This window comes from Solanum stenotomum, chromosome 3, assembly GCF_019186545.1.
Source record: "Solanum stenotomum isolate F172 chromosome 3, ASM1918654v1, whole genome shotgun sequence".
In the NCBI taxonomy this organism is placed as follows: Eukaryota; Viridiplantae; Streptophyta; class Magnoliopsida; order Solanales; family Solanaceae; genus Solanum; species Solanum stenotomum.
Window position 1 is genome coordinate 1,231,924 of NC_064284.1, and position 17,376 is coordinate 1,249,299.

The 17,376-nt window shown below is 28.2% G+C and overlaps 1 protein-coding gene across 1 annotated transcript; it reads right to left on the bottom strand.

Moving 5' to 3' along the window:
• Window positions 1–11,790: 11,790 nt before the first annotated feature.
• On the bottom strand, window positions 11,791–13,462 carry LOC125860699 (protein BIG GRAIN 1-like A). The gene has a single exon (XM_049540706.1). The coding sequence runs from the start codon at window positions 13,108–13,110 to the stop codon at window positions 11,899–11,901; it is 1,212 nt and encodes a 403-aa protein (XP_049396663.1). The 5' UTR covers window positions 13,111–13,462; the 3' UTR covers window positions 11,791–11,898.
• Between the last annotated feature and the right edge of the window lie 3,914 nt (window positions 13,463–17,376).

Consider the following 17,376-nt stretch of genomic DNA (forward strand, 5'->3'; position numbering starts at 1 on the left):
CTACATCATTTCAAGGAGGTGAAACCACTAGGCTACAAAAGCTCGTTGTGTTGAGGGTGTCCAAAATATTTTATTTAATCATTTCGTGTATTATTTTACTTGCATATACGATATTTTTTCTTACGAAGGGTGTCCAACCCATTTGGCTATGCCACTGCCTAGGAGTAAATTAAATTTGTTTTTGGCTTTTTCATTTTTATTTTTAAAAGGCAAGAACATTAATAAATAATATATAGGAGAAAAAAAAAGTTGGTTCAACTATATGTGAGTTAAATTGAGGAGCAATAAAAAATTAAATTTAAGTTATATCCACTAAATTAAGATGTAAAAGGAAATTAGTTATAAATTCATACATAGTAATTTACTTAACCTCTTTTTCTCTACTTATTGCAATATTAAATTATAATTATCTTTTAAGTTATCTAATACCAATATCATCTTGGATATTCAACTTCTCTCTCTTCCAATGTTTTGGCACAAAAAAGTTGTATTATTTCTTCTGTTACAAAATAAATGTGAAAAAGAAATAATAAAAGTATAAAAAAATAACAAATATATAATATTTCATCCGTTTAAAAATGAATGGTCTAATTTGAATTTGATATAGAGTTTGATTGAGCGACACATTTTGTGATTCTAAATTAAAGTTATGTCATATTATAATCTTGTGGCTTTCAGTATATCATGTGCAAAACTAAAATCAAAATGTTGCAAGAAAAAAGATATTATAAAAGGAAGAATAACAAAGAAGAAATTATAACAAAATAATACGATAATCGGAATGAAATTCAAAAATTCAAAAATTGAAAAAGGAAAAAGGGGTGAGTCTACTCTTTCCCAAGAAAAGCCAAAGAAAACAAAAAGCTGCATCCACTTGAATAATACTGAAAATTGAAGGACAATATATAACATTGGGATCACCAAAACAAAAGAGTATTACTTTGAAAAAAATATTGTACTGTTTTACTTTTTCTTTATTCCTCTCATCTTTAACTTTAACCAAAGCTGCATTGCACTCTGTCTCTTCTTCTTTTCTAATCTTATAAATCTACTAATTTCCACCTCTTTATTAGTGTATTTATTTGCTTTTCTTTTACTGTATATCAACTCTTTTTTTTCAAGGCCCATCTTTCAACTTGCCTACCCACAGACACTGATATTTGCCACCCTATTTCGGGATCATCATTTAAATCATATTCGTAGTATATCAAAAAATATAAATGTATCCATTTCAAAATAACGTTGATCATGTTTGAAGTCTTATATGATTGAAGTTAAGTCGATTATACTTATGTCTATTCTGAAGACAAGTGTAACTAAAATTCAATTATTTTTATCTAAATGATGTTTTTTTAAAAATGGGTATTAGTTAAATAGTGATGTTAATATAAGATATTTCGTTAAGTTTTTACATTTTGTGTAAGCTTAGGAGTGACACCTACAGGTGTTGATAAATGAATGGTATATTAAACAAATCTAAAATATTGGCTAAACCAATAATAGAAACCGTGTGTCTTTTATAAATGTTTTTATAATATAATAATATAGTTAAGTGGCATATTTTCTCACTTGAAGTATAACTACAAAAATTAGATATTAATGGCAGATCACATAACTGATAAAGAATTAAATTTCAATTGAATTTTTCTGTTGGAGAATTATATTTCAAGTGAGAAAATATATATATGCGCAATATTTGAGTTTTCGATTCAATTTAATTAGGAGTTAATTATAAAATGTAGTTATATTAATAGACGAAAAATTACAATTACTAAATACTCAATGTAATTTCATTATAAGACGTACTATTTGGTGAAGATAGTGTGTACACATTACATAACCTTAACTCTATCTTGTTAGGATAGATAAATTATTTCGGATACACCCTTAACTTAAATAAAACATATCAATTATCAAATATCAAGTATGTAAAGTAAGAACTAAAAACAAAAAGAACGATAACTACAAATAATATGATAATTGAAGAAAATAAAACAAGTAATAATACTAAAATCAAATCAAATAAGATATCAAAAGAGTAATACTAACAACACGAAACAAAACTAGACATGTTCGATTATTTACCGACTCGACATCCTTATATGATCCCCGACTTTTATATCTTCAATAAGCTATATATATCATATTTTATCTAATCACCTTTTTTCAAAACTTTTTCAACGGGACCATGAAACGCAAGGAGTGAAGAGTACAATAATTGGGGGGGGGGCGGGGGGGGGGGGTTAATGAGGATCAGTGAAGAAGGAACACACGTGTGCATGCGCGACAAAAGGGTACTGTAGATGCAGGCCAGCCCATCACGTGCGCCCGAAAGTCATTTTTGGGCCCGTACCCAACCACATATACAGATTTGCCAGATCAACACTGGGCCCTCACCCTGTCTTCTCACATTATTTCACAACAAAATTTTACAAATACCAAATATAATAAAGTTTTATAGCTATAATTTCGATAATTGTATTTCATATCTATAGCTCTGTAGAGATTGCGGTTTGTATATTGCTTGCCAATATACCAACAAGGTAATTTATTATGAATCATATACAAATAGATAGGGTAAGCATATACAAAAATCTGAATTTATACCATCAAAAACCAAATTATACAAATTCTGCATTTATACAAAATAGGCGAATTATACAAGATAGACAAATAGAAAGAATTGGAGAAACTATAGCCGCGAAATACAATTTTCTTAAACTATAGTTATAGTACCTAATATAGGTTAAATATTTGATATTCTGCATAATTTTCCCTTATTTCTTCTTCTTTTGTTCCTATATGAAAACCACATTAAAGTCTCGGCTAAAATTTGAATCATGCACTGCATGACTTATTTCGGAGTGGCGCTGTCTCCTTTTTGTGGATATTGGTTACGACAGTAATAAGTGTAATCTGAGAAGTGGGATTAAATCAATTTTATCAGAATCTGTTGCATTACTTTGCCTTACGTGGTATCATTCTCACATTTTACCATATTTACTGCTATATGTTATCACTGCAAAGTAATTAAATGATATAACTCTATGTTTTGGTCTTTGATTAACATGTATAAACAGATCACATAAACTTATGGTATTGTTTATTGTATATATAATAATAATAGTAATAGTATTGGGAATTTTTGTAAAGCAAGATATTGTTAAGCACATAAAAGCTTTAGTTGAGTGTATATCTATTTGTTAAGCATCTCGTTCGCAATCTCAATTTATATGACGTTGTTAGACTGAACATAAAGGTTAAGAAAGAAATAAGAACTTTAAAAACATATGGAACTCTAGAACATGCCATAAGCATTTTCGTTGCTATAAAACCATGGAATTAAGAAAAAAAATGAGAAATTCAAGTTAAATTTTACTGAATATAAGAATATGTGATTCTTTTCGTAGTAGACTAAAGAAAGCTTGTCACATAAAATATCACGTACCAAGCAGTACTATATGGTTACTCATAACCTGATTTCATTAGTCGATATAAATATTGTAGTAATTAAAATCAAAATATCTATATGTTCTCTTTTTGGTTTTCCACTCGGTGTCTAGAGTCATAATATCTATATGTTGTTCTCTGTGGATGGGGACTAATCAATGAGTCCATAGTGCACCCCTAGCTTCCACGACAAGGCAGTTCCATGTACAGGCAAATAATAGTTTCAGCATCAGTTAGGTATTTCAATTTTACAAGTTCTGAATTTTTAAAATAGGAAATTTATTTGATTATGAAAAAACTAATTATATATATTAAGTGAATTTTTAACATAAATACAACGTTTAGGTTGAAGCTATTAAATTTTATCGAATTCGTAAGCAGAACTATAGCTCAATTCTAATCGAATCTTCTAGAAGTTATAAATTTAGAGGTAAGTCTAACACGATTACAACAATATTTTTTTAAGAATCCGAACAATATAGATATTATGTTTCCATTGTGAATACATGTGAATAATTCAGGAGAAGAACAATATAGAGAAACTATTATCATCAAGACCAGACAATAGATAAATCATTTTATAAATAAAAAGATGGTAACAAGAATAGAACAGATGAAACACAGCCTTACAAAAGGATCAGTTTTGTCTGGGTAGGTACCTTACTCTATGACCCTCTATGCACCCTTCTAAAACAACAACTTATTTATGAAGAACCCATTGATTAATTCTTCTTTTTCAAACCACAAATAGCAACATATCCAGTGTAATCCTACAAGTCGGTTAGGTGAGATCAGCAAATCTTACTTGTAGGGCCTAATTCGTAGAGATAGAGAGGTTGTTTTTAATGCATAAATGAGAACAGTAACAACAACGAAATAATGCGAAATGAAAAGTAGTACACAACATATCGAAAGAACTAACCAACTACTAATAATAAAAACAAAAAACAATTAATTTCTACCTTTTGTGTCATTCTTTTGAGTATATAACTTTGAATCAATGTGTCCTACACACTTGATAAATTCAGTAACAGCAGCCACATATATGAAAATTCCATGTGCATGGTTGGTATGTAACAACTCCAGCATATTACACATGATATATAGAAGAAATAATTGTATATAATTATAATATAAGAATAATACATATTCAAAGATGAGTTATAGTTGGATCTTGTATAGGATATGCACACAAAAAGACACTAACTATGCTGTGATTGTAACAACTCAGATTGAGTTTGAAACATTCATTTAATTATTGATTGGGGAAGCATATTATTCCAGATTTTTTTGGCTAGCTAATTAGCTTCACTGATATATATGTGTTAAAATTATTCAATATTAGTATAACCAGATGGAAATTCAAAATTTGAATTCGTGAGTTTTAAATTTATACAGTATTTTTTAAAAACCTATATAGAATTTGAACCACAACTACTGAATTATGACCAACTTTCTGCTTTACCTCCGACTCTAAGTATAGTTTAACCTGCTGTAACAATTGATTATCAATTACAATTTTTACCAGATCACTAATTAATGATTATCCTAGAAATTAATTATTAGTAATTATTTTATTAGAGACCGAATATATATATATTATATATAAAAAAAAATGGTGCATAGAATTCAAACTTGCAAATGGATATTATAGTAATTTACATCGAGATAGAAGGTAGTATGATTTACCAAGTCAACTAAAAAAAAATGAGTCAATTCCCTAAATGGTCACCCAAGTTTAGAGAATTACCTTAAAATATCATTTATGTTTCATTTAGGACTAAAATATCACCCAACTATCACTATTTTNTCTTAAGTATGAAAAATTATTCTTAATAAACTAATAAATCTTTTTAAAAAATAATATGATCATTATTTTAATTAAATGAGTTTAATGAATTAAATTAGTCTATTATTAAAAAAAAGACTTTAATGACATGTCATGCCAACTAGGAGAGAGTAGGGCTTTTGGAATGTAAAGTATATTTGGAGGAAAATAGTGATAGTTGAGTGATATTTTGATCCTAAATGAAACATAAATGATATTTCAAGGCAATTCCCTAAACTTGGGTGACCATTTAGGGAATTGACTCAAAAAAAATAACTACTCATACTAATTCATTTCGATTGAAATTAGTAACCTGAAAAATAAAAGAAATAACCTACTCTAATAGGAAATAATTATAAAAAAATTGTACTAGCTAGTTCTAGTAAGTGTGTCAAACTTTACATTATGGAGAAGATTAGGATCATGATTATCTCTATATTTGAAACTAAACAAAATAGTCAACTCAGAGTGGTCTCACGTCTAGCCTCCTATTTAACTTCATGATTAATTGAAGTTTAACTTAATTTCCCCACCTCACCAACCATATATTATAAAGCAAGTTTAGGATCTTATCTCAACGCGCCATTAATTAATTAAATATATACAAAGCTTTATGTCTTAAACTAAATTGTTTTGCTAATTTTTCTCATTTGAAAAATCCATTTCTATATATGTATCCAAACTAAATAAACTTTAGAGAATGTTCTTTTAGCAACTTTTGACTTGAGTAGAGGAGTTTCCTTTTTCTTCTCGTGATTAATGTTGATTCCCCACTATTCCTTGGTTAATGAATACTAAACTTTTTTTAAAAATGAATTGAAAAAACAAACACATATTTCATGTATTGTTATTGAGTTTGATTAACTTTTATAGATTGAGATTGTAATTAAATTTTAACACGGTCATCACACGTAGGATCGTTTGGTATGTGGGATGAGATAAACACAAGGATGAAATTAGCTATCCCATTTTCTATGTGAGATAAATAATCTTGTATTATATCCTGGAATATATTTCATTGTCGTTGAGAGAAGTGAATTAACAAATGCATGCAATGAAGCATGAAATTCAGGAGTTATATTTCATCTAAACATTCATCTATAGACACTGACATTTTGGAATTAGAAACTAGAAACAGGTTTGCATACATACATACATGCACACACAACTAGAAATAAAGGCTTTTCCCACAAAACATAATTTTTACTTATTTTCCATCGAATCAGCTCACTGAAAAAATATGTGGTGAAAATTAAACAGAGTCTCACTGAAATATCGAAAAACTTTTTTATTTTTTTGTGTAAAAACACTATTATTTTTTTCACACTGATTCAATCAAAATATCTAAAAAAAATAACCGCTAAACATTATTCAGCACAAGATTGCATTGAAAAACTAGTAATTTTTCACTAAATGACCACGAAATTTGGCCAGAAATTTTAAAATATATATCTTTTTTATTTTAAAATAAACTAATTTTATTTTTTTTAATTAAAAGATATTAAAGTTAAAAAGATAAAAATACTCAAAAAAAAAAATATCATTCTGGCCAAAAAAAAATTTCCATACATATAATTATCCATACAAGTGAAATCAATAGCCTGAAAAAATAAGACAGGGCTATTTATTGTAGTACCACTAATTTAACTAGCTAGTTTAGTGTAATGTGAAATGGGACAAGGAATCTGAGCATGCAACATGCCTACTTTATAGGCGTGCATGATCAACAAAAGTATTATGTACTTATTCATATATGAAATTAATTAAAATTTTAGTATATAGTATGAAATTTAAAAATCATAGCTTAAAGTCTTAGCATATCATACTCCCTCTGTCTCAATTTATGTGACATATTTTGGATTTTGAGATTCAAATAAGTCTATCTTTGATTGTAAATTTTTCATATATCTTTTAAATATTTTGAATTTTCAATTATTGTGACTTATAGTACTTTTTATGTAGTTTATAAATATATAAATTTCATTTAAAAAAAATTGAAGATTTCATGAGTAAATTCTCGATCAAACTTAAATTGTTTGACTTTCGAAAAGCGAAATATGTCACATAAATTGAGACAGAGGGAGTGCTAGCTAAGTCTTAAATGAGCATTTACCTAATAATGAGTATTCTCTTTTAGTACTACAATTTATTGATATAAACCTTCTATACACTTCAAAGTCTTTTCTATAATTAATTACATTAAATATTGTACGTTAAAGTCCTTAGAGCCATCAAACTTTGGTTGTGAACTAACAAAAATGGGTCCTAAATAAAAAAAATTATATCTTTTTTTGTGCATAGGCAATTCAAAGTCTATAAGTAGGATATAGGCTTTTCTTTTCCTGTAGTTCAAGCTACCCTTAACTTTGTGATTATATTATATTATACTAATGTGGAAGTTAAGCATAAAATATATATATAGTTTAATTAGCGTATCAAACTGTTCTGATTTAGTGGTCCTCATCTCTAATCTCCTATTTTATTTTTTAACTTCCCTTCTAGGGTACTTATTCTAATTACAAGTGCGGAAGGTCCACCTCTCAAGTTACGAATTTAACTGAATTTAATAATATTAAGTTAAACTATATAATAGCGTTAAGACTTTATTTTATATGTCGTATATATTATGATATTTTCAATTAATTAATATGTGTTTTTTATTATTTTATGCGATTAATATATTATATTAAAATTATTTTTAGAAAAATATTACCGTCAAATGTGCACATTAATAATTTAATGTCAATATTTTTCCATCTTCGATATTTTCATTATAACTTTCTTTACGCTTGTACTTTTCTGAAAAAGAAAAAAAAAAATCTTGAGTTGATCGTCTATCGAAAACAATCGTGTAAGGTCTGCATACATCTCACCCTCTCCGGACTTTACTTGTGAAATTATATTGATTTTGTTATTGTACTTCGAGAAATTTATGATCATTAATGAGCAAAGGAATCAAAAATATATATTTCAAGTGATTGAAGGTTAAATGTGCTTAGTCGGCTGTTACAAAGATTAAAATCAGAATCATAACTAAGTGAGAAACGAAAAAGAAAAAGTTATTAACCCATAAATGATTTATTCTAAACCCAGTTACTGTTCTGTCCCAAAATTAATAAATTCAGAATTTTGAATCCGTTTCTCTCTCCTAAGCATTCCTTTTTCTTAGATTTCACATATCTTTACGGTAATCACAAGATAATTAACATTACAGTTGCTAATTAGTAGAGTAGTTACTTTAATTTGAACTTTTGGTCGTGGACATCACGTGTACTGATTAATTAAGTTGCTTTAGTATACTGTTTACAAAATTTCTGATTACTTCAGTACGTATCACAGCTCACAATAGGCATACTTTTAGCTGTAGAAATTGTACATTTCACCCCTAACCAGCAATTAATTAATTTATTAATTAAAGTTAACAGTACTAGGATGAGTAACAAATGAACTAAACCTAATCATCAAACGAATAGTAAAAGCATGAATAAGAAAATGAGAAACTTTTTATTAGTCCTAAAATAAAAACTTTTTATGAGTAGTAAATTTAAAAATTGTCCTATAAATGCATATATATTATTTTATATGAAACGGAATGTGATCAATTATAGTCAGACTAAAAACGCTAAAATTTATTTAAAAAATAAATAAAAACTAACCTTCATAACAATCACTACTAAAAAGTAACTATTTTCCCACTAAAGTTTTTCGGGCAAAAATGTCTAGTGACTATTTTCATAAATATCTCGATTGAATCGTGAGAAAAAAATTATAATGTTTACATACAGAAAAATAAGAAAGCTTCTCACTATTTAAGTTCCATTGATTCATGACAGAGAAACACTGTTTCTAATAGTGAGTAAAACAAACATTTATTTTGTTTAATCAAATAATAAATATGAATTTTCAATTATACATTATATACTAATTTATACTTGATATTTATACTAAACACCTAATAAAAACAATTCCTGCATTGCATTATTTAGATTACTAATTTCTCCATTACAATTTATGTATTATTGATGATCCCTACATATTTAACTTGTCTCTAAAATATTTTTTTAAAAAAAGCTTAATGCACATATTACTATTGTATATATTTATTTAAAATAGAGTTATTAAGCAACTTAGGATTCCAAAATGAGGGGCCTCAGTCTATTGATGTTTGATCTATATATGTGGACAACCACACATTATTATTAATATTAATAATTATAATATAAAGTTTTTATATGATAATTTTAATATAGTTTCTTGAGAGTTCCACTGGAGGTCATCATATCAATGTGGTTCCAGTAGGAACAAAATTGTATATTGTTGGCATATTGGGGTGAGAAGAAAAACAGTTCCCTTTGAAAAATAAAGACCCTTTAATTTGACCTTTGTGTACATAAACCAGTAGTACTGTCAGTATACTTAATTAAGTTCTTGGACTATTTCATTTTTCTACCTAAATAGGTGGCAGTACTGTGTCCATCTCGTGACGGAATGATAAATATTATTTTTTTATTAGATATATCGAGTTTGAGTGGAAAAAATAGAATATTTTATTAATTAAATAGAACTTTTCAATGTATATTTGATCGAGTTTCAATTATAACTGTAAAATATTAGGTGATGATTATTTTATTTTTTTACTTAAAAAAAGAAGTAGAAATGGAAAATAATGACTAGTTTCCTCACCCAACAAAAAAATGATCTTTTAAGTTTGGGCCAAAATTATTCAGTTCGATCCATTTATATTTTAGCTATATATATATGTTTCTAATTTCTTTATTTTTAATTAAATGTCTTAAATTTAAGAATTAAGAAATAAATTGACTTTGGAAGTGAGCTGGGGTGGAGCCAAGGTACCATACGTGGTTTTATCCCAACCTCTTTCTTGGAAAAATTACATTTTATAGATTATATATATATATATATGTATAAGGTTAAAAATATTTTTTATCTATATATAAATAGTAGAAGTTGAATTCTCTTGATTTCTTCATGTGTTTATCTTTTTATATTTTGAAATTTTTAGCAAATATCTTAGCTCTGTCGTTGAGAATGTTTTACTTTCAAACTAAAACTTTTCATAGCAAATTTAAATTAGTTGAGATGAAGTGAGTATCGAATATCGAGTAAGAAATAAAACATAAAAAAATAAGAATAGGTAAAGGGTGACCCAACAAAAATCTGACCATAGATATTATGTCCTAAACTTTTGGAGACCATGAGCAATCCCTCTTTGATCCTTTGATCATCTTTTTCTTCTTTCAATTATCATTTTCATCATCCACATTTTTACTTTGCTTTATTAATTACCATCATGGTTAGTGTCTCCTGATCTTATTATCTTATCTTTTAAAATATTAATACACTTGTTAAAATACTAAATCACTTCAATTTTAATTATATTAGCCTAAATTCTTATTTATTTCTCTCTCAAATATCTATCTTAATTAATTAACACTCTGCTGGAGCAATAAAAACAATTTTTTTTTTGAAAAATTGCTACATGCAACTAGTAGTAAAAGTAGCATTTACTAGCAGTGAAATATAGTTCATAAATAAAGGAAATAATAAATGTATCCAAGTTGAAGAAGTAGCATTTGTACTACTCTAGTTTTGATAAATAAGCTATAGTAGGAATTGCTTTTTGACTTGATAATTCGAAGGGGATATTTATGGTAGTGATGCTAGCTCCATCTTCAAGCAAAAAAAAGGACCCACAATAACCAAGAAAAAAAAAAGCAATACAATAACGATAACAACAATAAATTCAGTGAAATTTTATAAATGTAATCAGGAGAGAACAAGATATGTATGGCCTTATTCTTACTTTTATTGGAGAGGAAAACTGTTTTCGATTAACCTTCGATAGTTCTTCATTTTTATTTGGAGTTCAAAACAATAATGTGAACGAATTCATAGAAACGGAGTTAAAAAAGAAAGAAACAGTCTGAACTCTCTCTTTGATGAATACAACGATCCGCCTTTGTGACCTTTTCTTGAATTGCTTTTACTTCATATTCTTCTCGTGTGAACATGATCTCTCAATAATCCTCCTTTTCATTTTTGGAGTTTGACAACTATTATACTGAACTTTTTTTTAAAAATAAAAATAAAATTAAGTTAACATTATTTTACTTTTAATAATTCAATCATATTTAAATTTAAACTACTAGTATTTACATTTTTTCCCTTAATCAGCCAAATTATTATTATTAATTTAACTTTTCCAATGACATAGTACTATGTAAAATCAAATATTAAAGAATCAAACTCAAACTTGCTCAACTCAATCAGAGCTCAATTATACTCTTAATAAGGCTTTATTAAACTCAACTTAATACTACTATAACAAGCTCGATTGGATCCAGTTGAACTTAATATTATTATTTGTAACTCAGTTGAACTCGATCTTGACTCAACACCCAAGCTATGACAAAGAGATAAGTTTACCTATTTTTCTCCTTAAGCAAACAAGCAAATTGATGTAAATAAGTTACACATACACAAGATAGATATTAAAGATTAATTTTGAGAAGAAATTTGATTTCTCTCAAATGTAAAATAAAACCCCCAATCAAACCAATTACAAAAATTACATTAGTTAACAATAAATAATACACTTATTACAAAATTAAACCATTAGCAATGGCTCGATTAGTATCAAGATGAGTAGTTTCATAAACTGGTAATTCTTCAAGATACCTATTACTATCTATTCCAATTGCAGAAAGATTATCAAGTTCGAATAAATCTGAACTAGCACAACTTGCACCATCATCTTCATCTTCATCTTCATCGTCGAAAATTTCCATTTTCTTGATTTGGGAATTTGAATTTCTCTGATAATTTCTCAGCAACTCTTTAGTAGCTTCCTCAACTCGACGATTTTTCTCCATTGAATGGAATTTGAGCTCCTCGTTAATGGAGTTTCTGATATTCTTTAGAGATTCTGGATTGGGTATTTTTTCTTCATACAGATTTTTGTGTCCGCATGGCTGACAATCTTCGTCTACGATGATACTCACTGGGTAAAATCTCACAGAACGTTTCGTTCCGTTGCTGCTGGATTTGGGTGTGCTTTTGCTTAAACATGACCTGGAGAATGAAGAGGCTGAAGAACATGTAGACGATGCATTTGCAGAAACAACTTTGGGTTTCTTTGTATTTCCAGCAGTGAAAAGTGAGTTCAAGAAACTTGCTAATCGACCTCCCGGAGAAATTGGTTGCTTCACTTTCTTTAAATCTCCGTAAATCTTCAAAGCTTTTGATTTCGTCTTTATAAAACCAGTTTCACTTTTGGTTTTCGGAGCGAAATCTCTTTCCATCTGAGGATTATTATGGCCATAATTATTGAGCTGCTTAGCTTGGTTTTTGCTGAGTTTTTCTGGGTTTGTACTGGAAATTGAGGTTCTGATTGGTTTAGGCCTGTTTAGACCATAGCATGAAGAAGATGACCCAGTTGGATTTACTACTACATTATTGTAACTGGATTCAGTTTCCGAAGAAGAAAACACACCCCCACAGCTGGAATCTGAAGAACTCGAGCTCGAGTTCATCAGATTCCTCGATTTCCTCTCGAAATCAGCTATAGATTTTCTCCGAACAACAACTTTTTCACTTACTTTATGTTCCATCCATTTCTCAATCATACAAGCTTTTTGAAAACTCTCCATATTGTTGCTCTGCTTCTTACGCATTGTTTCTTTGTAAAGAACAACCTCTTCTTCTTCTCCTTGATCAATTGAACGATAAATTGCGTCAAGAAGTGTAGAAGAAAAAGATGGGTTTGAGGAATGAGAAATTTCCCTCTCTCGTTGATAACTATACCTATCCATATATGAGTATTTTTTTTATAGAAGTAGAAAAAAACAGAGCAACAGGAAGAAAAACAGAGGAAGTGAAGGAGTGGGGTGAAAAATGATTGAAGGAATGTCTTTATTGTCTGTTATAGATGAGTCAAAAGCTGCGGGATAATATAGATGTCAATGAAGAATTCATGCCATTGATCGTCATACACATACACACACAAAAATAATAATAATAATATGAATGCGAAGAAGAGACAATGGAGACAAAGAGTTATGGATAACTGATGATGGTTTTAGGGAGAGAGAAAACAGAGCATAATGAGAGACTGTAATTTGGATGACACGCCTGAAGAAGAGAGAGAGAACATTGTGTGTGTGTGTTTTTATTCTGTGTTCTGTTCCACTTTGGGCTTTATATGATTATCAAACTTGAAAACAGGGGAACAGTGCGGGGGTGGGGGGTGGTGGGTGATGGGTGGGGGTAACCAGGGGGTGGGGTGGTCCAACAAGGAGGCAATGCCAACCTGGCAATGATGACTTGGCAATACGTATTTATTTCTTCACTAGGAATACGTACGTTAATTTAATAAGTTAATGTATAATATAATATAACTTAATATGATAAAAACAAGGGAAAATTACGCGATTAAACAAATTTATACTACTTAATTAGTCATCATAGTTATATGTTGCTATAATTACAACTCACAACTACCATTAATCATTAATTACGTAGGTTGTCTTTGAGTTTGTATAATTAGTCACGTTTGTATAATTCGTCACATTTGTATAATTCGCAACTAACAATTCTTTGTTTGATTTGTATTTGTATACGATGGTTTGTATATGTATATGCCGATGATTTCTTTTGGTTTTCAGTTTTATCACCACATACAATCAATCTTAATTTGTATAATTGTTTAAAGTTCATATGTTTATGTTTTTATCAATTTGTTATTTCGAATTTTATCATATTTGTATAATTCCAGACTTTGTATTACTCAATTATACAAAACACGCGAATTATACAAACATACTCGCGAATTATACAAACATACCCACAATTATACAAACGAGATGCGAATTATACAAATAATTGCCCTCTCTCGATCGCCTCTCTCCTCTCTCTCTCTCAATCTCGCTCACCTGTCTACTCCCTCTCCCAATCTCGCTCACCAGATATACAAATACATATGTATATCAATTACATATATACAATTATCTAACCGATATACATATACAATTCGCCTCTCTCCCACTCTTTGCCCTCTCTCGCTCACCTCTCTCCTCCCTCCCCCAATCTTGCTCGTCACTCTCCTCCCTATAACATGTAGATATGAATCGTTATCAGCAAACTATAGTTATGAAACGTAATGAAGCTATTTTTGAGCAGCTATATGCGAAAGTTCCAAAAAAAAAAACAATAAAAATACTTGCCCTTCGTACGGATAAGATTGGCTGAGTTGGTGTCAATCCCATAAGGGAGACCAACTATTGATTTTCTATCAATATCTTTTTTATTAGAGTTAGGTCGCATTAAATCTGTTTAATGTAATTTATATTCTAATGTGATTGGTAAATAATTGTACAAATATTCCCTTTGTCCACTTTTATTTGTCATGTTGCGCTTTTCGAAAGTCAATTTGACTAATTTTATAAATTTACTTTGTGCACCTAAAAATTAGTGACTATTAATTTCTATGTTTCTAAAATACATAAAAAATACTTGCCCTTCATAATCTGTCTTGCCAGACTAGAAGTAACAATTCTTAATTGAAACCAGAGAAATTTATTGAATAGTTTTTTCTTTTTTCTTTTATTGAATAGTCTTTACTCTTTTTCTCTTATTGTGTATTTAAAATTTAAAATTTCAAAACATTTTAAAAGCTACGATAATTAAAAAAAAATAAAAATAATAATAATAATAATGATATATATATATATATATATATACACTTTTTTAGAAAATAATTATGATGTTGAGTGAATTGCTGCTTCCAACTTTTGTTGATGTCGTTCGCTATTTGAAGAAAGTTAAGTAGATAACTCGGTGTCAAGAGATTATAATTTCGGACAATAATATATTTTTACTTTTCATTTTTACTTCACTTGTGAAATTAAATAAAGGGGTCAAGATTTATATGTTAGAACTTTTTAGTAAATGTAAATTCACGTTAATTTTAATTATTATGATTTATAAAATGAACTACAAAAGTATAGTTAACAAGACATAATTTAGACCGTTTATTTATTAGATTTTTTAATCGTATCTGAATTACTTCATGTATTAACATGTATTTTAATATATGAATAAACAGTAGGTATTGATTTAACAAGCGAGTGCTAAAGAAAATACAATTGAACTGTTTAGTATTATGTCTTATTCAGAATAATTTATCCTAACAAAACTGAAATATTATATAAATTATTCCCCTTTTAAATTTCTTTTATTTATTATATCTATGAATATAATTCATTTTTGTAAATAAATAAATATAATAAAAGAATGATGAGTGTGAAAACTGAAAAGATTTAGCAAAAAATGAGTCTTAAAGATGAAGCAATATGCCATATTAAGCTAGACATTCCTTTTAACATAACAGTCTGCATATTATTTAATTATGTTACCTTAATCTCCAACATTATCTTTCTTTTTCATGAATTAAATTAAAAGACGTACTATATCTTATTAACAATTAGTTATAAGAATTAATTAACTTCTAACTAATTTTTTTGCTTAATTTATTTTGAAATCAATCTAAACCTTATAAGATGAATTTTTTTGGAACTTTTAAGCATTAAAATCATCTTTAAATATTCCTCCATTCCATCTATATTATTTAAACGGGATTGTTGTTGCACTCTCATTCATAAAAAAAAACATTTAAGTAATAGCTCTAAATTCTAATTATCAAAGTTTTGTCCAAACTTATCTTTTCAATTCAGTGTACTTGTTAAATATCTCAACTACCCATTAATTGGAACAATAAAATTAGGTTTTAAAAAGGTAGGATTCGTAAGTAACTTTTATTTCTCTTTTTCGGATCAAAACATTATAAAATTGATCAAAGAAGATGCTATATGTGGAATAAATTTGATAACACCTACAAAAATAACGGAGCCTCCTGACCATTAAAATTGAATTACCCAATATATACATCAACAAAGCAAAAAATCGATCATAAAGAAGAAAGGAATAGGGGTAATCTAAACCTTCCCCTAAGCTCTAGAGTCTAGAAATACCTAAATATTTTGAAATAATCTAAATTTACAAAAAATGATTTCTTCTTTTTCGGGACTTTGACTCTATGACATATACAAGATTAATTATTTTCTTGAAATTATTAATCCATTTTAATCGACTTTTCTTACTTTTATTTTCATCGATCAGAGATTATATTATTATTCACCTCGGAGATTTAATACGATTACGAAAATGACTTTATATGAGATCGAAAAAAGGATTCTCTATCATATAATAAAAGAAAGATGGCAGGAATTTCAATGATGTGCATAAGTGCATACTTCCAAGTCGTTCATTATTATTATTATAATTATCATTTGTACAGATGATATGTGTTAGATTGAGAAAGAGACCCCAAAAGTGGCCAACTTTATGTCAAACATGATTTACATAATGCTAAATTAATCATTGCACTCGTGGCTATCAATCTTTATGGAGTAACGGATCAATATCACAAATATATGACAATTCATAAAAATTGACCTACAAATAATACTAAAGAAATTCAATTTATGAATTCTAATTCTACTAGAATAAGAAAAACTATACAATTTATTTGTATTATAACAAGTAATTTATATTATTTTTCAAACTACTAATTCCAAAATATAAAAATTCATGAATATACAAGTGTGAATAGTTGGAAATTATAAGATTCAGAGCTTAGTAAATAAAAAAAATAGTAGTTGTGATTTCTCCTCATCTGACCAAGTTTTGGTGAATAGAATTACTCGATAAATGTATTGGATGAAAAGTTAACAAATACTCTTCAACAAATTTGAAGTTGTTTGAGTTTATTCTGGATTCATGAATATTACTATCATAGCGAATCTGAATCTCCCTTTAAAAAACGAGATGTGCCTCAATCAGAATATACATTTGTTTACTCGCTTCTTTTCATTTTATTTCCAATTATAATTTATGATATTTTCATCAACAAACATTACATACAATTAATAAAATTCTACATATAAACTGACACGAATACGACGATTACTCTTGAAAGTCCAAGTGATATACGTGAGGAAATGAAAGAGGAGAAAACTAAA

Bases quoted from the DNA above. Each gene is read 5' to 3' on its own strand.
- LOC125860699 (XM_049540706.1), bottom strand. From the start codon at position 13,110: ATGGATAGGTATAGTTATCAACGAGAGAGGGAAATTTCTCATTCCTCA.